The sequence below is a fragment of the Vigna radiata genome, chromosome 3, assembly GCF_000741045.1.
Source record: "Vigna radiata var. radiata cultivar VC1973A chromosome 3, Vradiata_ver6, whole genome shotgun sequence".
Taxonomy (NCBI): Eukaryota; Viridiplantae; Streptophyta; class Magnoliopsida; order Fabales; family Fabaceae; genus Vigna; species Vigna radiata.
In genome coordinates, this window is record NC_028353.1 from 2,003,588 (window position 1) to 2,021,147 (window position 17,560).

General features: G+C 33.2%; 2 protein-coding genes across 3 annotated transcripts; one reads left to right on the top strand and one right to left on the bottom strand.

Moving 5' to 3' along the window:
• Positions 1–1,668: 1,668 nt before the first annotated feature.
• On the top strand, positions 1,669–4,915 carry LOC106757168. Its single transcript, XM_014639780.2, has 5 exons — positions 1,669–1,858; positions 3,365–3,479; positions 4,100–4,189; positions 4,276–4,374; positions 4,476–4,915. The coding sequence occupies exons 1-5, from the start codon at positions 1,791–1,793 to the stop codon at positions 4,575–4,577; spliced, it is 474 nt and encodes a 157-aa protein (XP_014495266.1). The 5' UTR covers positions 1,669–1,790; the 3' UTR covers positions 4,578–4,915.
• A 3,517-nt stretch (positions 4,916–8,432) lies between these two features.
• On the bottom strand, positions 8,433–16,063 carry LOC106757707 (transcription factor EMB1444). Of its 2 annotated transcripts, none has more exons than XM_022779107.1 (12): positions 14,509–16,063; positions 13,772–13,830; positions 13,465–13,635; positions 13,297–13,381; positions 13,142–13,183; positions 12,693–12,752; positions 11,314–11,424; positions 9,933–11,114; positions 9,725–9,832; positions 9,445–9,585; positions 9,118–9,243; positions 8,433–8,679 (listed from the first exon to the last, which is right to left on the bottom strand). In XM_022779107.1, exons 3-12 carry the CDS (start codon positions 13,494–13,496, stop codon positions 8,590–8,592), a joined length of 1,977 nt encoding a protein of 658 aa, XP_022634828.1. In that variant the 5' UTR covers positions 13,497–13,635; positions 13,772–13,830; positions 14,509–16,063; the 3' UTR covers positions 8,433–8,589. The 2 variants fall into 2 exon arrangements, with proteins under 2 accessions (XP_022634828.1, XP_014495950.1); XM_014640464.2 differs by lacking the exon at positions 13,772–13,830 and having other exon boundaries at positions 14,509–14,975; positions 15,161–16,062.
• Between the last annotated feature and the right edge of the window lie 1,497 nt (positions 16,064–17,560).

The following is a 17,560-nucleotide window of genomic DNA, read 5'->3' on the forward strand; positions in this document are numbered from 1 at the left end:
GTTCAAGTCCTCAACAAACAAATCTATTGGAAGTCCTGCTATAATCAGGGTCATAATTTTGGCAATTGCTTCCTTCATCCAACAATTACTAACTGCACCTCCACGATATTTGAAAATGGCTTCAACGTTCTTCATCCACCACATCACTAATATCACGGCTTTCATCACCACAGCCATTGTACCATTGGTGCGGAGGAAGAAAAAGGAAGAGGGAATACTGCAAAAGAAGAGAAAAAAAAACACTTGTTCTAATTTTTTAAATATTTTCTGAAAATCCCATTCTGAAAAGTCTTTGCTAGAACGCATTTCATACATTCCGAAAATCATCTTCTGAAAATTTCATTTCAGAAATACTATTTCGAATATTTCGGAAAATATGTTCTGAAAAGTTTTTGGAATATGTAATCCAGAAATCATTTTTCTGAAAGGTAAAACGGACATTTTGAAAGTTTGAGGGGGTGTATGAAAACGTTGTGGTATGCAAGAAGTACAAGCCCGTAACATTATAGTTGTTGCTTTATTTCTCAAGTGTGATTCTGAAATGCTGCTGATTGGGTCCTGTTTTTCGACTTCTGTACAAAGTTTTCTTCAAACAGAAACTAAAAGAATAATGTTTTTTTTTTCAGTAAATAAATAAACTAAGTGCCTAATGTTAAGAACAAGCTGGAATAATCTGTTATGGTTTAAGAATAACATGTGATCTTTGTAAGAAAACATGGTTTCTGAACACAATATCAATTATTTACTAATTATTGATCGATTACACGTTTTAATCTATTAAGAAAACACGTTACTCTTATTATAATAATCGATTAAGACAAACCTGTTTTCAGAAATAATTCATCGCATTTAAAACAATAAATTAAATGCTTATCATTTGAGCCCATACTTTAAAGAACAAAATCAATTACACCCATAAAATAATTTATTGTGTTCAAATATAAAGTATTTTGATAATGAAATAATATTAGTGTAAAGATCAATAAATTATCATTTAATTATATGGATTATTATATATGATAAAAATATTAACGTTTTTTTTTTAAAAAAAAAACTTTAAGAGCCACATTTGAAACAGTTCCAATTGATTAATAATAACAGTTTCAAGTGGGAATATTTATTTTTTTTGGAAGAATTGGACTACGTGGGAAGTTATATATTATAGAAAGATAGTCCACTTCAGGAATTTGAAAGACAATTAGCTGTGACAGATAAATCATTTCATAAAACAATTTTTTTTTTCAATTATGCATACACATTTAATTAGTAAAATATTTCCATATAAAATGCACTGCGACATTTAATTTATAATAATAAAAATTAGTTCAAGGATAGGATATGATAAAAAGTAAAAACCAATTCAAATATGAAACTATAATCTCGCACACGTTATCAATAAAATTAATGATGATATTCAAAGCAATTACAGCTAAATGTAAACGTGTAATTTTAAAGTCATATGTTAGATCATTGACTATACAGCTTGTGCTAATATGTTATTAGATCGGCCTAAACCATCTTTGAACGTGGATTATAAAGTGAATAAATGCGGCCCATTGGGCCACGTGTGTCATTAATTGAGCCCATGGCGGCCGAAAGAGTTGCCTAACTAAACGTTTCACTCTCTTTCCCGAAAAGACTATATCACCCCTCATCGACCTTATTTTCAATTTTCGCTTCGCACGCTCTTTTCTCTATCGTTCTCGCTCTGACCGGGAAAAGGAAAAGAAAGAGCAGTTTTCTTCGCCCACCCTAGATTTTCTCTTTCTCCGTCTCTCTCTAAATTCTCAATGGCGTTCTCTTCGTTTCTCGGCAGAGTCCTCTTTGCGTCCGTTTTCATCCTCTCTGCTTACCAAGAGTTAGTTCATATTCCTCACTCATCTTTTACTCGCACTTCGAATCATGCATGTCGGTTAATTTTTGCTGTTGCAGTAATTTATTGGTCTAACTTCTTTTTTTCTACTTCTGCTGTGTTTCTTGTTGTGGTAATTTCTCTGTTTGGATCCGTTGGGTTCAATTGACTAGTCAAAACGATTCTGCAGATCTGTGTTTCACTCAGTTGAAGTGCATAAAACCGATATTTTTTCGCTTTTAGATTTTTTTTTTTTTTGCTTTTTTTGGATTTCACTTGTTCGTTGCAGTGTCAGATTTCTTATATGCGTTAGTCCATTTTCTTGGTATGGTAGTTGGATCTTCTCGCATCTATTGCTTTTGTTGATCTGTAATTGCTACCACTGTAGTGTATTTGCCAGCTTTGATGATTGCTGGTGTGGTTTTGGAATCGTTTTATTACATTAGCGGTTTTGGGTTTTGTCAATCTAACTTTGGTTGGGTAGTTTACGAATGAGTTTTGACCGTGAGCTGTTCTTATCAGTTAGCAATTAAGAAGTAGTGTGGGCAGGGTAATTTTTGCTGGTTATTAAATAATTAGTGTGGTGGTTTCTCTCTCTCTCTCTCTCTTCGTTTGTAATGTGTTATTTTGAAACTAGGATATTATTCCGAAAAAAATGGATAGTCTTACATTATTAAAGTTATGCGAAGGTTAATCAATTTTCAGTTTTCGTTGAAGGAACTCATCCCTGATTTTTATTAGTGTGTATTTAAATTAAATTCTCATTAAGCACTCAGAAAATTAATATAAGATGAAACTTTTCTCTTAAGTAAAAAATGTTTATACATAATTTTGGCACTCCCTTTTAGCTTCTTCAAAAAGCTAATTTTAACATTGCATAAGATTATTTCAACTGATGAGATAAACTTAATTTATTTCACCATCTTATTTTCGATGCCTACATGTACTTGTTAAATTTAATCGAAACATGACCTATGTCGTTGAGCTAAAAATGACTATTTCTCGGGGATGGGGGTATATTAAAAATGGTCGTATCCTGTTCCTTGCTTGTTGAGGGCAAGGTGATGATGACATTTATCTTGTATCAAGTTAGGTTCCAACAGGGTTAAGGATTTAGGGTGGCATTGGCAAATCTGTAATCTTTATAACACAATATTACACTAACTGAATTTCTGATTGTCGTTGCTAGTGGACTGTTACCTTCTAATTTAAGTGGAATAATGTGAATTATGTTCCTCTTTTCTTTTCTATACTTTCCCATGTTTAATTCTTATTTAGATTTGCTTGTTTGCATTCATATAAGAATCTGATTTTATAGGCTCATTTGATATATTCTTGGGCTAGTTGATAGAGTTTCTTTTTAGTGTTCACTGTTTACATTTAATCAGACATTAGAAACTAATAAATCTTTCCATTTGTCATTTTTTATTCTGGAAGCACATAGCAATCAATCTTTACTTGTTTTTATTTATTTTTGTTTTCTTATTTATCCTCACTTTCTATTTTGTACAGATTTAATGCTTATGGGATTGATGGCGGACCCGCAGCAAAAGCACTGAGACCGAAGTTTGATGCATTTGCCCATCAAGTACATTCTAGAGTTGGATTTCAACTTCCGGATATCGATGTTAGTTTCTGTCTCTTTTATTGTATATCATTTAAGGAAAGCATTAAAATTCAACTAAACAGATGAACAAGTTATTGGGTAGGAACACAAAAAGGACAAGGTGATTAAATTTCAAGTGTGACATGGAGTTGAACACTGCTTGTGTTTGCGTTCATTTATCTATTATTAATTATAGGTTTAATGTCTATTTAGTGGTTGATGAAACATATACATTGGTATTTAATGGTGTTGATTTTGTAAATACATGTGTTTAAATAAAAGCACCATTTATAGTGAACAAAGAATTAACATGTCTAGGGCTTCTCACTCTGGCTTTGCACATACGATTACTGCTTACAGCACATATCCAAAATTGGGTTCTCAGCAGGCAACAGGATTAAACAGAAAAATAGTTTGAAAACTTGGATAAATGTTCTAAAAAAATGGTAGTCACGGGGAAGTTATGAAATATTGTAGTGGAAAATAATTGAACTTTCTTGCATTGTTATGGCTGTCATGCATCTAGTGCATCCTTGTATGAACATGTTCCCCACTTCATCCAATCAAGTCCTCATTTTAGCATACATATAATGTTATTTTGTATGTAGCAGATGTATTTATATGATTGGTGTCATTAACAGATGAAGTTTTTAGTTGCTGGGGCTATTGCTCTCAAGGGCATCGGAGGGATTCTTTTCATACTTGGCAGCTCTTTTGGAGCTTTCCTTTTGGTTTGTAGCTTGACTTTAACCCATGACATTGAAGTTGCCTTTTCAAGTGCTCAGTTTTTGAAGCCTTGGTTATTTTCTCCTTGTAGCTTTTGCATCAATTGATTACTACTCCTATACTGTATGATTTCTACAATTATGACAGCGAGGACAAAGAATTTATTCAACTTTTCATCAAATTTACTCAGGTAAGAGCTTCTTTTAAAAAGAAATTCATACGGAATGCTCAAACTAGAGATGTAATGTTTCATGTATTGTTGCAATTTATCAAATATTGTACTCCTTGCAGAATATGGCCCTCTTCGGGGCTTTGTTGTTTTTCGTTGGGATGAAAAACTCCATTCCTAGAAGGCAACCCAAGAAGAAGGCTCCCAAAACAAAAACTTATTAGTTGCAATGAGTTCTTGGATTGTTCCTGGTTTCTCGTTACACCCCTTTTCCAATTCTCCCGGATTCAATTTAGGTGTCTGTTTCAGAACAAATGCCCCCTAATGAGTATTCAATGTACCACCCATAGGGATTATATTTAATTTATAATCATTTATATATGTATGTTATTTTTTGGTTTGCTTGACATTAGGAACTATCTTTCGATAACTTGTATACGAAAAGGGAAAAAATTATCAGAGCCTGTTCATTCAGACTTTGAGTGCCAATTTCGTTATCTAGCGGATTTGATCGAAGGTAAAGTCTGACGGTTGCTATTTTAAATTAAGCTTGATTTCTTCACCTTGGCCCGTGGATTTGTGTTTCTTGTTTTTTATTTTTTGGTTCTCTTGGTTTGGCAAAGGAAATGAAAGCTCATTTGAATTTTAACCCTATGTGATTAAACAGTTAGCAAATCAAGCTTTTGTGAAAAAACTTATTCACTTAACTTCTTTGTAAATGTTGTACTCAAAACAGACAAAAATGTTTATAAACTGTTAATGCACTATCTACTTGTAAGACTGTAATGGTTAATAAAACTCCTCTGGTTAAATCATTTAAGTTTATCCAAAACTCAACAAAACACTTTTGTAAACTTAAATGGTTTTTTATTCTTCATTTAAGTTCTTCTATTCTTTATCTTGATTTTTCACGTGTAGTAATTTTTTTTTATATTGTGCTTACTCTTTTCATGAATAGTTGAAATCTTTATTATCTTGATGGTTGTTTTATTCCTTACTTTCACTATGGTTGACTAGTTTCATGATTAATAGTCAACGTGGTCTTAGTTGAATTCTTGTTAATAGGTTATCTCCTTTTGAAATATCGAACTATATATTGATGTATTGTGCTTACTTGTATTGATTTTTTTCATCCATTTCTAGTTTTCACTTTTTATCTTGCACTTTCAGTACAATTTTTAAATTTTTGGCTTGTAATTGTTTTTGTAATTTTGAAACATCTTTTTCAAGTTTCAAATATTGCTTATGCAAAATTTGTTTTTTTCTCTTTAAGCTTACTTGTAGAATTGTATTGTCTTTAACATCTTTTTCAATTCTTTGCTACAAATCACATTTTGCATGTTCTACCTAAGCAACAAGTTTGTCTCTACACATGTTTGAGGTATTTGAATTATATAGATGCATCACTAAGCTTTTCACATAACTCGAGCTCTCTAGTTGTTTACCAACTTATCTAAGTTATTTACATGTTTCATTGAGCTATCAAGGCTTCTTATCGAGCTTTTTGAGAAGTTCATTTGCTTCATTGAGTTATATGGGCTATTCGGATTTCCTATTGAACTATTCTAACTTTCCATCGAGCTATTTGAGTTATTCACTTGCTCTATCGAGCTACTTGAGCTTTTCATATGCTTTATCATGTTATTTGGGTTATCAACATATCTATTGATCTCTCCAATCTACTTGATTGTCTAGTCAATCTCCTCTCTTTACTTGGTTGCCTTATTGACCTCTTTACATTACTTGGTTGTCTTGCCAATTTCTCTAATCTACTAAGTTGTCTTGTCATGTTCTCCACTCGCTTGTGTTAAGCCTATGAGTTACATGCCACCATCAACAATATTGCTTCTTCTTTAACTTGTTCTGTAAGGTTGATGTTTGATTGTCTCTTCTTTTCCATTACATGGGCAATTTTTAACAAAATGATTGACATTACCATAATTCAAGCACTTATCCGAGTAATACTCTTTTGCACAATTGTTATCTGTCTAAAAATAATTCTTTCTTGTCAAACCATGTTTCCTTGAATTCCAACTTGTTTTCTTTCACCAAAATTGTTTTCCTATTTCTTTATTTCATCCACTCAAATATATATTAGAGGTAAAACAAGTATATACTAACTAAAACACAAGAAAACATAAAAACACATTAAACTTGAGGATATTACAAGGTAAAAGTTATGAAGGAGTTGATTTATTCATGAAAGTATACATACACAAAACACATAAAATCAACCATTGTCAATCCTCACTCTCTCTAACTCTTCCCTGAGTGTTTGAAGTTGCACTTGATTCACTCGGCCATCCCCCTTATATACTTTTTTCTAGAATGTCTCATGCTTTTTTTTTGAATATTTTGCACTTGTAATCTTTTCAAAGTCAGACTTGTTCACAACTTGATACAAATTGTGCAAAGGTGCCATGTCCTTCATACATGTTGCTTCAATGCATTCATTTGGGCATTTGACTAATTTGGGGTGTTTTCTAATTATACCTTACCATTTTTTTACCATTTTCAATTTTTTTGGTGCCAAGAGCTTTCATCTTAAGACTCCAATTGTCATACTTGACACCTTTGTCAACCTAGGCATGAGCACGCAATTTGTAAGACTTGTCATCTTACTCTCTTGTTAGCAAATCAAGCTTTTGTGAAAAATCTTATTCATTTCTTGTGTTGTTCCATTCATGCAATCAACAATACAATTTATAGATTCACATATGTATAACCTTAAAAAAACAACGACATAACACATTGATTATTCATAAGGCAGACTTCAACTACTAATACATTAACTATCTGATTATCTATAAGGCAAACTCCAACTACTAATATATTAACTATCTGCAATGACTAATATATTAACTATCCATTAAAACTTTAATAACTAAATTATTTAAGTTTTTCGAAACTCAACAAAGATGACCTTGAACAAGGTATTATTTAGAGAAGTTTATTTAAACAAAATTAAGTATTGTTTTGGTTCGTTATATCTATTTGATTATGCAAATAAGATATATTCTCACTGGGATTCTTATAGGAAATCAAATATAGTAAGTGCCAAACATCTCCGTTTGGAAGAGAATATTATTGACAGCTCACAAGACAAATCTTCAATTTTTCTTTCTACAGTCTCTATTAGTTTATGAAATTCCAACTTGTTTGTGTCGCATTCTTATGCACGTCAAACTATCACACCTTCTTCAATAGTTGGACTTTCACATTAGGGATGAAAGATATGGGAAGCCATAAATAAAGTGAAAATAGGCGTCGGCTGAAGAATAATATAAAAGAAATAGTGGGAACATAACTTTTTAAGATAGCTTAGAAAAAAACATGAAGAAATACGATAATCTTCTTGATTCTGCATGATAAAAATAACTAAACATGCAAAAAACAGTGAAGAGAAAAGGAGAAAGCAACAATGTGCGTAAACCAGTTTTTGAAGAGAGTGCAAGAAATGCAGTATAAAAGTGCATGTACAGTGAAATATTTCCCTCTCTTTCCACACACGTCATTGATGAAATTTTCCGAATTGAAGCTCACCATAATATTAACAATTTATTCACTATTTTTTGTTGTTTCAGACAATGGGTTTTCGATTGTCAATGAGTTTGAAATCTATAATTTTTCGTATTTCGTCGAAAATAACAATTTAGAGAACAGTCTCTTCAAAAAAATTTTGGTTATGTCTTTTTTATAAAGTATTTATATGAAAGAGGTGAAAATTTAATGATTCCGTCATGAAAAAGTCTTACTGCACTAAAAATATAAGTTATCAAATTATCAAATGTAGAATTAATATAATTTTGTCATTTGATATAATCACATGAATTCTATATAAGCTTTTAATATTAAGTTTATAAACTTTTTATTAATTTATGTTAACAGCTTAAGGTGAATCTTGAACTTGTTTATTAATATAATTGTCATTTGATATAATTACATTACTTTCACTTCCATTAATATTTCTGACCAAATTGTCACTGATCATTAACAACACAGAAACTTGAGCCTTGCTGGTAGCAATTTAATGTACTTAGTGAGTGATATATATTGAATTTATTGTGCTATTTTCAGGGTGAAACATAAAGAAAGACAATCACGCATTTCAATCATGAAAAAAGACCACACCACCACAAGCTATGTCTTATAACACACTAGGTGAGAATCATTTGATTCAGAGATTAAGAATGTGTTACACAGTGAGGGGTAACAAAGTTTCCAAGAACCGATCAGTTATTGTGAATACACCGTGCTCTTCGATTGCAGTATTTGAACAAGCGGCCACAAGATATCCAATCTGTGTACATTTCTGTTGTTTTGACCCTGTCAACACAACAATCAATGGAGTAATGTATTTGCTTTTTGAACTATGCATCAATGCACATTGGTCTCATAAACACTAAGTTGTCACTTTATATCCCTCTAAGAATGATTAATTAGGATACATAGAGATTTAGTTATGTTATGACTTAAAAACAATACAAATTTCTACTCAATTCTCTTATTCAAGGAATGTAAATGACTTACATAAAGTTGCCATGAAATTTGAGTTATTTATCAGACATACTATTCTACTGAAGCCTAAAGCAATGAATTATGTTATTACAACAGCTTCAGTTGGCATAGTTTCCTGTAAAAACTAAAATTATGAACTAGGTGGATTTATTGAGTAAGCTTAGATGATATTGTGATATATACACAGGAAAATATATGAAAATAAGTGCAGAAAAAGTAAAGCAAACTTCTGAGTTTTAAAATTACCTCGACAACAAAGCATATCCATATCTTTTCACCATGAACTTTAGTTCCACCTTTCAAAATGGTAAGACCCAAACTTCTTATGGCTTCTGCTATTTCAAGAAAATGGCTGCACTCCTCGCAGAGCATCTACAGCAAAAGGTATAATTAGAATAGAGAACATACTCGATAGCTTATTATATCAACAACAGTTTAGTATCTTACACCCTTAAATTAAGTGTCACTAACCACCCTTTCTCATCAGGAAGAGTTTCTCATGTATTATAGTTATCAATTAACCAGTAACATAATAAAAAAAAAATCAAATTGTGACTTTCAACTCATATGTACCTCAACAAGCATCTGTCCATTCTTGCTAAGATTCTCCACTAATATTGAATGAACTTTCAGATGACCCCCTACCTCCATTGCCCAGCTTGAGCCCTGCTCATAACTAGAGGATCCAATAATGTCTGCTTCCATGTGATGCAGCTGCAATGTTCAGATGCAGAAGATGTTGGAACTAAATTAAGAAAAGCAAGAAAATCCTAATGTATGCACATCTTCATGTTCAATCAACTTGACCATCAACATATATAGGCATAATTTCTAAACCCCAGTTAAACCTTACCTTTGACTTTGTATCACCAAAGTCAGTTAGCTTGTCAGCATGTTTAGTTATGCTTTGGAGAAAGAGCATGTGCTTTATGGCTCGCTCCAGCAGGGAATCAATACTGCACTGTTGAGGTCACAATGAAAATTTTAGCCACATGAACCAGATCTGTGATCATTACTCAAAACCCAACAAAAGAAAGAGGAAACACATTCCAGAACTATACCTTTGCTCCATTTGGCACCAACTCTCTCAACTCCTTAATACGATCTTGGATTAATTGCCTGTCCCTTGGCCGAGGCCTACAACTTTCCCCAGGCCTGGCCCTCTTTTTGCTATTCTTAGATGGTTCAGACGACCTTTCAAGTTGTCCACTACTTGAACTAGGGAATGTAGATGAAACACCTTTGGAGGACATCACACCACATATCCCTGATGATGAACTCAAAGAATGGTGTTTGTCCTCTTTGACAAGAGAGAACTGATCTATTGAATAACCTTCTGAATTAATAGCATACACATTGTGAGTGGAAGCTTCATGATTTTTTCCCGAGGCCATTGCAGATTGCATTGATGTACAAAACGATAATTCACTATTAACATCATTATTACTATGGCAAATGTTGGCCACCAGTGCTTCCAAAAGATGCTCTGGACGAGATTCAGAAGTCAATTGGCTAGTGCTAATCTCATCTGACATTTCAACAGTTTTCATATCTTGATTAAACTGTGCTGCCCAATCAAAACTTTTACTCCCTTTCAGAAAAGATGGTCCAAGTGCTTCATGTAGCTCACAGCCAGCAGGGAAATTCAACACATTTGACATATCATTGTAAGAAGGCTCAGTATGAAACTTCGACTTTTCAACATATTGGGAGTTTGCATCTGAAGGTTGGGTGAAATTCAACACCCCCTTTTGGTTATTATCCACACAATGCAACTTATCAGTTTCACAAACAACTGTATCAAGAAAAGCTGAGGGAAAACATGCAGAATCAACTCTGAATTTTTCTGATGGACATATTAAATCATTATCTGTAATAAAGTCACTTAAAAATGACGAGACATTGTTTTCTGATTCCAACCTCAAATCTTTGCAACCACTACTTCCTTCTTCACACTTCCTCCCATACAGAGCTTTCATCTCTTCAAAATCATGATGCTCCACATTCATCATATTGGATATTGACTGAAGCAAAATGGAACTTTCATCACTGTACAATTCAGGCCCCTCCTGCTTGGCCACGTTATCAGTCATTTTCTGACAAGCAGAATGAAGTGCATAGTTCCTCCCAGAACATTGAAGGGACATTAAAACATCTGCTGTTTCACTCTTCATAGATTTCTGTGGATTGTAAAAGCCAGTCGGCATTACATCTGAAGACAAATTTTCCTTCGATATATCCAACTGAAAAAAATAAAAATATAAACCTCATGATAATTCTCAACACATCAAGGGTAAAAGATAAATTATGACACAGTTTCACTTCTCTATATTAATAGTGTGTTTAAAAATGCCATGTTAACGGTTACATAAACCCCAAAATTGCACATTCATGCACCATGACGGCATGTGAACTTAGAGAGAAGTGAAGACAAAAGCTTACCTGAGATAAAGAACTCTTCAAACTGCCCTGTATTTGACTAGGACATTGGGCCATTGAGCAATTTTGAAAGAGATTTCTGATATGAGCTACAAACCCCGTATCTTCAATCACCTGCAACCAGGGGTGTCAAAAGAGAAGGAAATTATAAAAAATAAATCAATAATAAATTTATTTCCATATAAAATCATTTCCAGGAAATCTTCCACAAGTCATCAAAATCATACATTAGCCCAGGACAAGGCAATAAAATTCTAATATTATCGACAGGAAACTATATTGTACAACACACCCCTAATAAAAAACTACTCAGAATTTTCCCAACCCCTCATAGCATGGATTTTCCCATGTGCTCAGTGCATAAATTATAAATCATTGCTATCATAAATACTTTCTATTATTTACACAAAAAGAATAATACTATCAATCTCATTACTTTTTAAAAAGAATTTATGAAGAGAACAATTTCCCTCTTTGGTTTATGAAGAATTTAAAAAGAATTATACATTACACATTTATATGTTTCTTGTAGTTTTATTGGATATAAATGTTTTAAAAGCATAGACACTTCATAACATGCACAGTTGAAGTATCCAAAAGAATCAGTATCATATATGTTAAATAAATAAAAGTATACTTCATAGGTTTGAATATTTAATTGATATGTGTCGATGAAGTATCCTAGTGTATCAGTATTGGATATGACTCAGATACATATATACCTGGAACAAATTCAAGTGTAGGTGCTTCATAGCTTGCACCATTAGAGTATATAACTGCTTCTCCTCATTAACCAAGGTCAGGGTAGTCATACATGACATAATTGTCCATGGTACTAGAACATGCCTCAATATGGTTTTCATGCCAAATTATCTAGTATTGGTAGGTAGTTTAGCTAATTGTAAATTAGTATACCTACGGCCTAACATAATTACATCATGCCTGAAGCCTATTATGACAAAACAAGGGGTGAGTTGTTAACTTTTCCTCCATTTCTCTTTATTTTTCTCTATCTGTGAATGTACCTAGCACATACAACTAGAATTGTAAAAGTATTTAACCAATATCTCAGTCAACAACCAGAAATTACCAAAAATTAGTTGGAAAAAATTAAAGAAGTATAAGCGAGCTGACAACATTTAAACAAATTGGTCCAAATCTATCTTTTTGGTACATCAGTGGCAGTGAGTTTTGAACCTATGATCGCAACAAACTATCCAAGCCCCTTGTCACTAGTCTAATCTTTTAGACTCGACTGCAAAAAATATCTGAAATACTGAATAGAAAGGATGCCTTCTTGAACCATATAACCATATTATCCCCTATTATGGTACAGAATCAAATAAAATCAAATCAAGATTAAAAAGAAAAAATTGTCTTACTTTATTGAGAGAACCTAGCTGAACAACACCAAGTGGGGCTACAGCAACAACAGCAATAGTCTACAAGACAAAATAAAAGCTTAATCAACGAAATTCTTCATGTAACCTAAAAGTATAGTGGTGCAGATTAGGAAATTAATTTCAAAATGATAATCTAACATAAAGTACACTAGACCAGAATGCAACATAGTCGGCTTCAGATTAGTTCAGTTGTATGTAGCGAATAAAAATAATGAACCAGAGTCACATAGTGGCCCAAATTGTGTCTATTACCGTATCAACCACAGTTTTCCAAATCTACTATTAAAATTAAATTATCCATCTCCTGAGCATTTGTAAAGTATGGAAGGTCTAATTTCTGGGTGAAAATAGAAAGTTCACTTTTCAAGATTTTAGTAAAACACGTGTGTTGCAAAGCTGTGAAAAAATTAATAAAGCAGCTAGCATACCCTGATTCCAGCAGAAAACTGAGACTGCCACCCATCAGCAAACTGAAAATTAAACAAAAAAGTGGGAAATGAATAAGAATTATTGGAACATATTGACATGATAATCCGAGGTTGAAAGATCCTTAATGATGATACTAAATAACAAGAATCTTCACCTCAAAAGACAAGCCAGAACCTGCAACCTGATTATCTGCACAGATCCACCTATGCTTTCCTGTAACAGCAACCTGTCCAACAATACTGTGAAGAAAGAATCTTAGGACGAGGTAAACAAAGAAAATCAAATTCAGTAGAGTATCCACTATACATTTAACTAATCATACCCTTCTCCTAATGAATATGCATGATATGACATCTTAGCCACTGCTAACCCTAATGCGTTGTGCGAAAATTTCCCATAACTAATCTGTTCCAAGATATTCTGGCAGTGCTTATTTTCTGAAGAGTCATAATCATCAGGATTGTTATAGTATGCGTCCTCCCATGTCAAGATCCTGCAAGCAAGTACCACATCAAGAAACTTTAGGGGACAACATTATGGTATTCAAGTTCAACACTGATGTGTAGCCAAAAGAAAACGAATCACCAGAACTGGAGCAACATTACACCATTCAACAGTAAAGAACTTACTACCAGTACACTTTATATAAAACAACAACAAAGGCCACACTTATCCCACTTCCATCGCACTACAATGAAAACAACATAAAACATTTCAAATAACAGAAGGATCACAATCCTAAAACAAAATGACAAAAATAGAAACCATCAAAGAGCAAAAACACTCGCAAAGCAGTTCAATGATATGGATTCGAGAGAGTAGATGCACAGCACATGCCATGCCCTTCTAAGTACAAAAATTCTAAGTTCTAACCAAGCATGGAAACCACCAAACTTGGAAAAAGGACAAAACAGAGGGATAAATATCTACAAAAATCCTTCACACTAAAAGTTGATATTAGAATATTGGTTAACTCAATCCCACAAAAACCAATCAGTGAGATGAAAATTGTCTCCCACTTACATGCACTATTTTGATCATATCATTGATCTATGAGGGATCTCTAACAGTTGATAAAACCATTGGCCATTATAACATCAGTTAAACAGGCAAAAGCTCGAAAATGTATACAACCGATAAAATTAACCCGGTAAGTCAATGGCCAAGTCAAATTTCAGACCAAACTATTCAAATATGAAGAACCCCAACTTCACCCAATTTAGCATATTAGGAGTTGCTAACATCTAAAACGAGGGTAAGTTTAAAGACACATCAAAGGAAAGACGCAACACACAAGGAACACTAACAAAAAATAAATAACACCACAGTACAACCAACAATAACAAGGTAAATAGTAGAATCGTACATTCGAGCACGATGTTTGAGCTTCCAAAAGATAGCGTAGTTCCAGTGAGTATTAAAACAGAGGCTTCTGAGTACTTGGTGCAAGTTGTTACCCATGTTGTCCCCTCCTTTAACAAGTCAGAAACTTTAACTCCCCGAAGGCTCCCCCGAGAAAAAGGGTCGTGAATTCCAATCCTCCAAAAAAGAATAAAACCCCTCCAACACCACACACTCACCCTCCTTCCCCTAGCTCCCCCTGTAGGAACCTCTTCCAGCCTGCTTCCTCCGCAACCCCGCTCGCCGTTTTAATGGCGGTCCAACTGTTGGCAGTATCAGACGATCCGCACCCATCACTCACCCCGCCAATTCCCACCACCCCACCAACCAAAGCTTCCAACCGTCCCTCACTACAGTCAAAACACAACCAAACCCACCAACACACTTAACGCTAAAACTGAAACACCAGACTCAACGCAGAAAATCTCGCAACTAGCCATTGAATAACAAACAACCTTGTTAGAGTCCAAAAGGGGTGTGAAGAAGATTGAGTTAAAAGAAAGAAAGAAAAAGGGTGGCTAATAATCTAGCTTATATCCGACGACATGTGAGGCTTTTGCTTGTGGAGGAAGAAGGTTCAGTTTCTCTGGGAATGCAATTGTGAACAGAGTCTTTACCCTTTGCAGAGTGAGCGAGAGAGGTTTTGGAGAAGTTTCAAATTGCTGAGTAAAGAGTGGAGAAGGTAGAGTGAAAGAATGTCAATGGTGGAAAAGAAGTCAGGCTCTTGTTCTATATTGGGGTCACGTTGGCACGCTGTTCCTTCTAGCTTTTTCACTCGGGGAATCTCCACCGTTGATTCAAGCAATCATGGTAACCATTGCGTAATCCAATCCACCATCCCCTCCTATCATATCACTAACCACACCATGCATTTTTGTAAAGAAAAAGGTTGTTTATTTGTGCATGCTAATGTGCAAAATGGAAAAGTTATAAAAACAGTGAAGATAAAAACTTGAGCTAACTTGAACAAACAAACTGCAATGCAAACACACTACAACGTTTAAGAATATGACAGAACATGACAGAATTAGTCTTTGATAGTATTTTGAACATAATTATGCATATATATACTTAAGAAAGTAGTAAAAATGAGTATTATGATATCATTGTTGTGAAGATAAAATGAAAAAAAATGGCGTGTGTTGACAGAGGGCAAAGGCCCCAAGGGAAGTAACTCTATGAAGGGGTTAGGGGCTAATTAGAGGTTTATATTTAACGATAAGAAGCACGAAAGGGCAAAGGAAAAGGAGGAAAAAGAATGATGGGGAACAATCCAATTGGGGTATGAGTACACTTTATGGTGGTGTCAATTGATGGCCAACAGCATGATGCCAAATTGAGGACATGCTTCCTTATTTTCCCCTCAAGTTTTCAATCCTTTCTTTGAAACCCTACAGAAGGTACCCTGCTACCCCTCTTAAGGTCCTTTTCAACAATGATCTTATTGCCCTAAAGTTGTGACACCTTCAACCTCCCATTTCTTCAAACAATTCCTACTTTGTCACGTTATAATTCAATCTTTTAGAGTGCCAACCTTTGTTTCACACACTGCTGACCATGCTGCCCTTTATGATCATAGCTTTCCACCGATTTACAGCTTCTTTCTGTTTTACCCTTTTCAAAGCCATGGAAATGGAATTTGGACAAAGTCAAAGTTCTTTTTTTGTTTTTGCCTCTCACACAATTACCTAGGAACATGTTCTATTGGATAACTAAAACATGTTTGTGATCATTCATCATGTTGATTTCGTTCTAGATATTCTATCATAAAATTTGGTTTTGGACTTAAAAAAAAACAAGTATATTTTTCTATTAATTTAGTCGATCTAATATAAAATTTATTCGAACCTGACCAACAAATGCAATAAAGATTAGTTAAGAAAATATTTAATATATCTTGTTAAATGTTTTAATTTAGTTTTAGAATAGAAACTAATAATTTTTGTAGAAAATATTTCCTTTTTAGTAGTTTAGTTCATTGATTTAACTAGTTTAGAAATTATTACTTGTATGTTTTTATAAAAAGAAAAATACTTAATAAAGATTTCCTATCAAACAAACAATAAATTAGTATTAAATATTTAAGTTTCATTTTTTTAAGATTGAGTTTTAATGTTATTAAATTCTAAAAACTTTTATGTATTCTTGCAATACAATTCTTCAAAAGGTCTCGTTTTAACACATTCTTTAAGTAATACTAAGTGATGGTTTAGGTTTTTAACATGTTTTATTTTAATTTTATCTCGAATAAATAATTAATACGACGAAATGAACCTTATGAGGCCAGAACAGAAAATAAATAATATGAACAATTTAGAAAAAAAAATTGTTTGACTCATTAGTTGCTTCTTTTTGTGAAAAACACTTAATAATGTCAACTTAGATTGAAATGGATAAAGTACCACAATTATAAATTACCTAAATCAATTATGTTAAAAATCTGATTTTTCAAAAATACAATTATTTCACTGTATTCACTAAGTTGGACATATTTTATCACTTTTTGAACGATAAACAGATGAAAATAAATAATGAAACTACATTGATAAAATCTATCATTCAGAATTAAGAAAAGTAATATAATTATTATAAAAGTTAACAAAACATAGAAACAAAATCACATACTATAAAAATGAACTAATTACAGATTAAATAAACAGTAAAAAGAAGACGATATAGTATTAATGATTAACGTTGTTTTTGATGATGTAGAGATTCAATTTGTCGGAAGTAGTTAACAGCAATTTACCTGGTTTGGTGCAGTATGGAGGCATAATCATTCATATTTGTTTCTGTTGCTAATTGGTTGAGTTTACATCTACGAAATCAATTATATCTCTCTAAGTTTCCTCAATTATCGATCATCCATCATAATTATACACTATGACCCATCATCTATCATCCAAATTTGGACCACAACAATCTCTACCTATAGCTACCTATACTAGTCAAATGCTTTCTTTATAGCTCACCCTCTTCAACCATATTTATCCACTTTTCATTTTTAATCGTCTGTC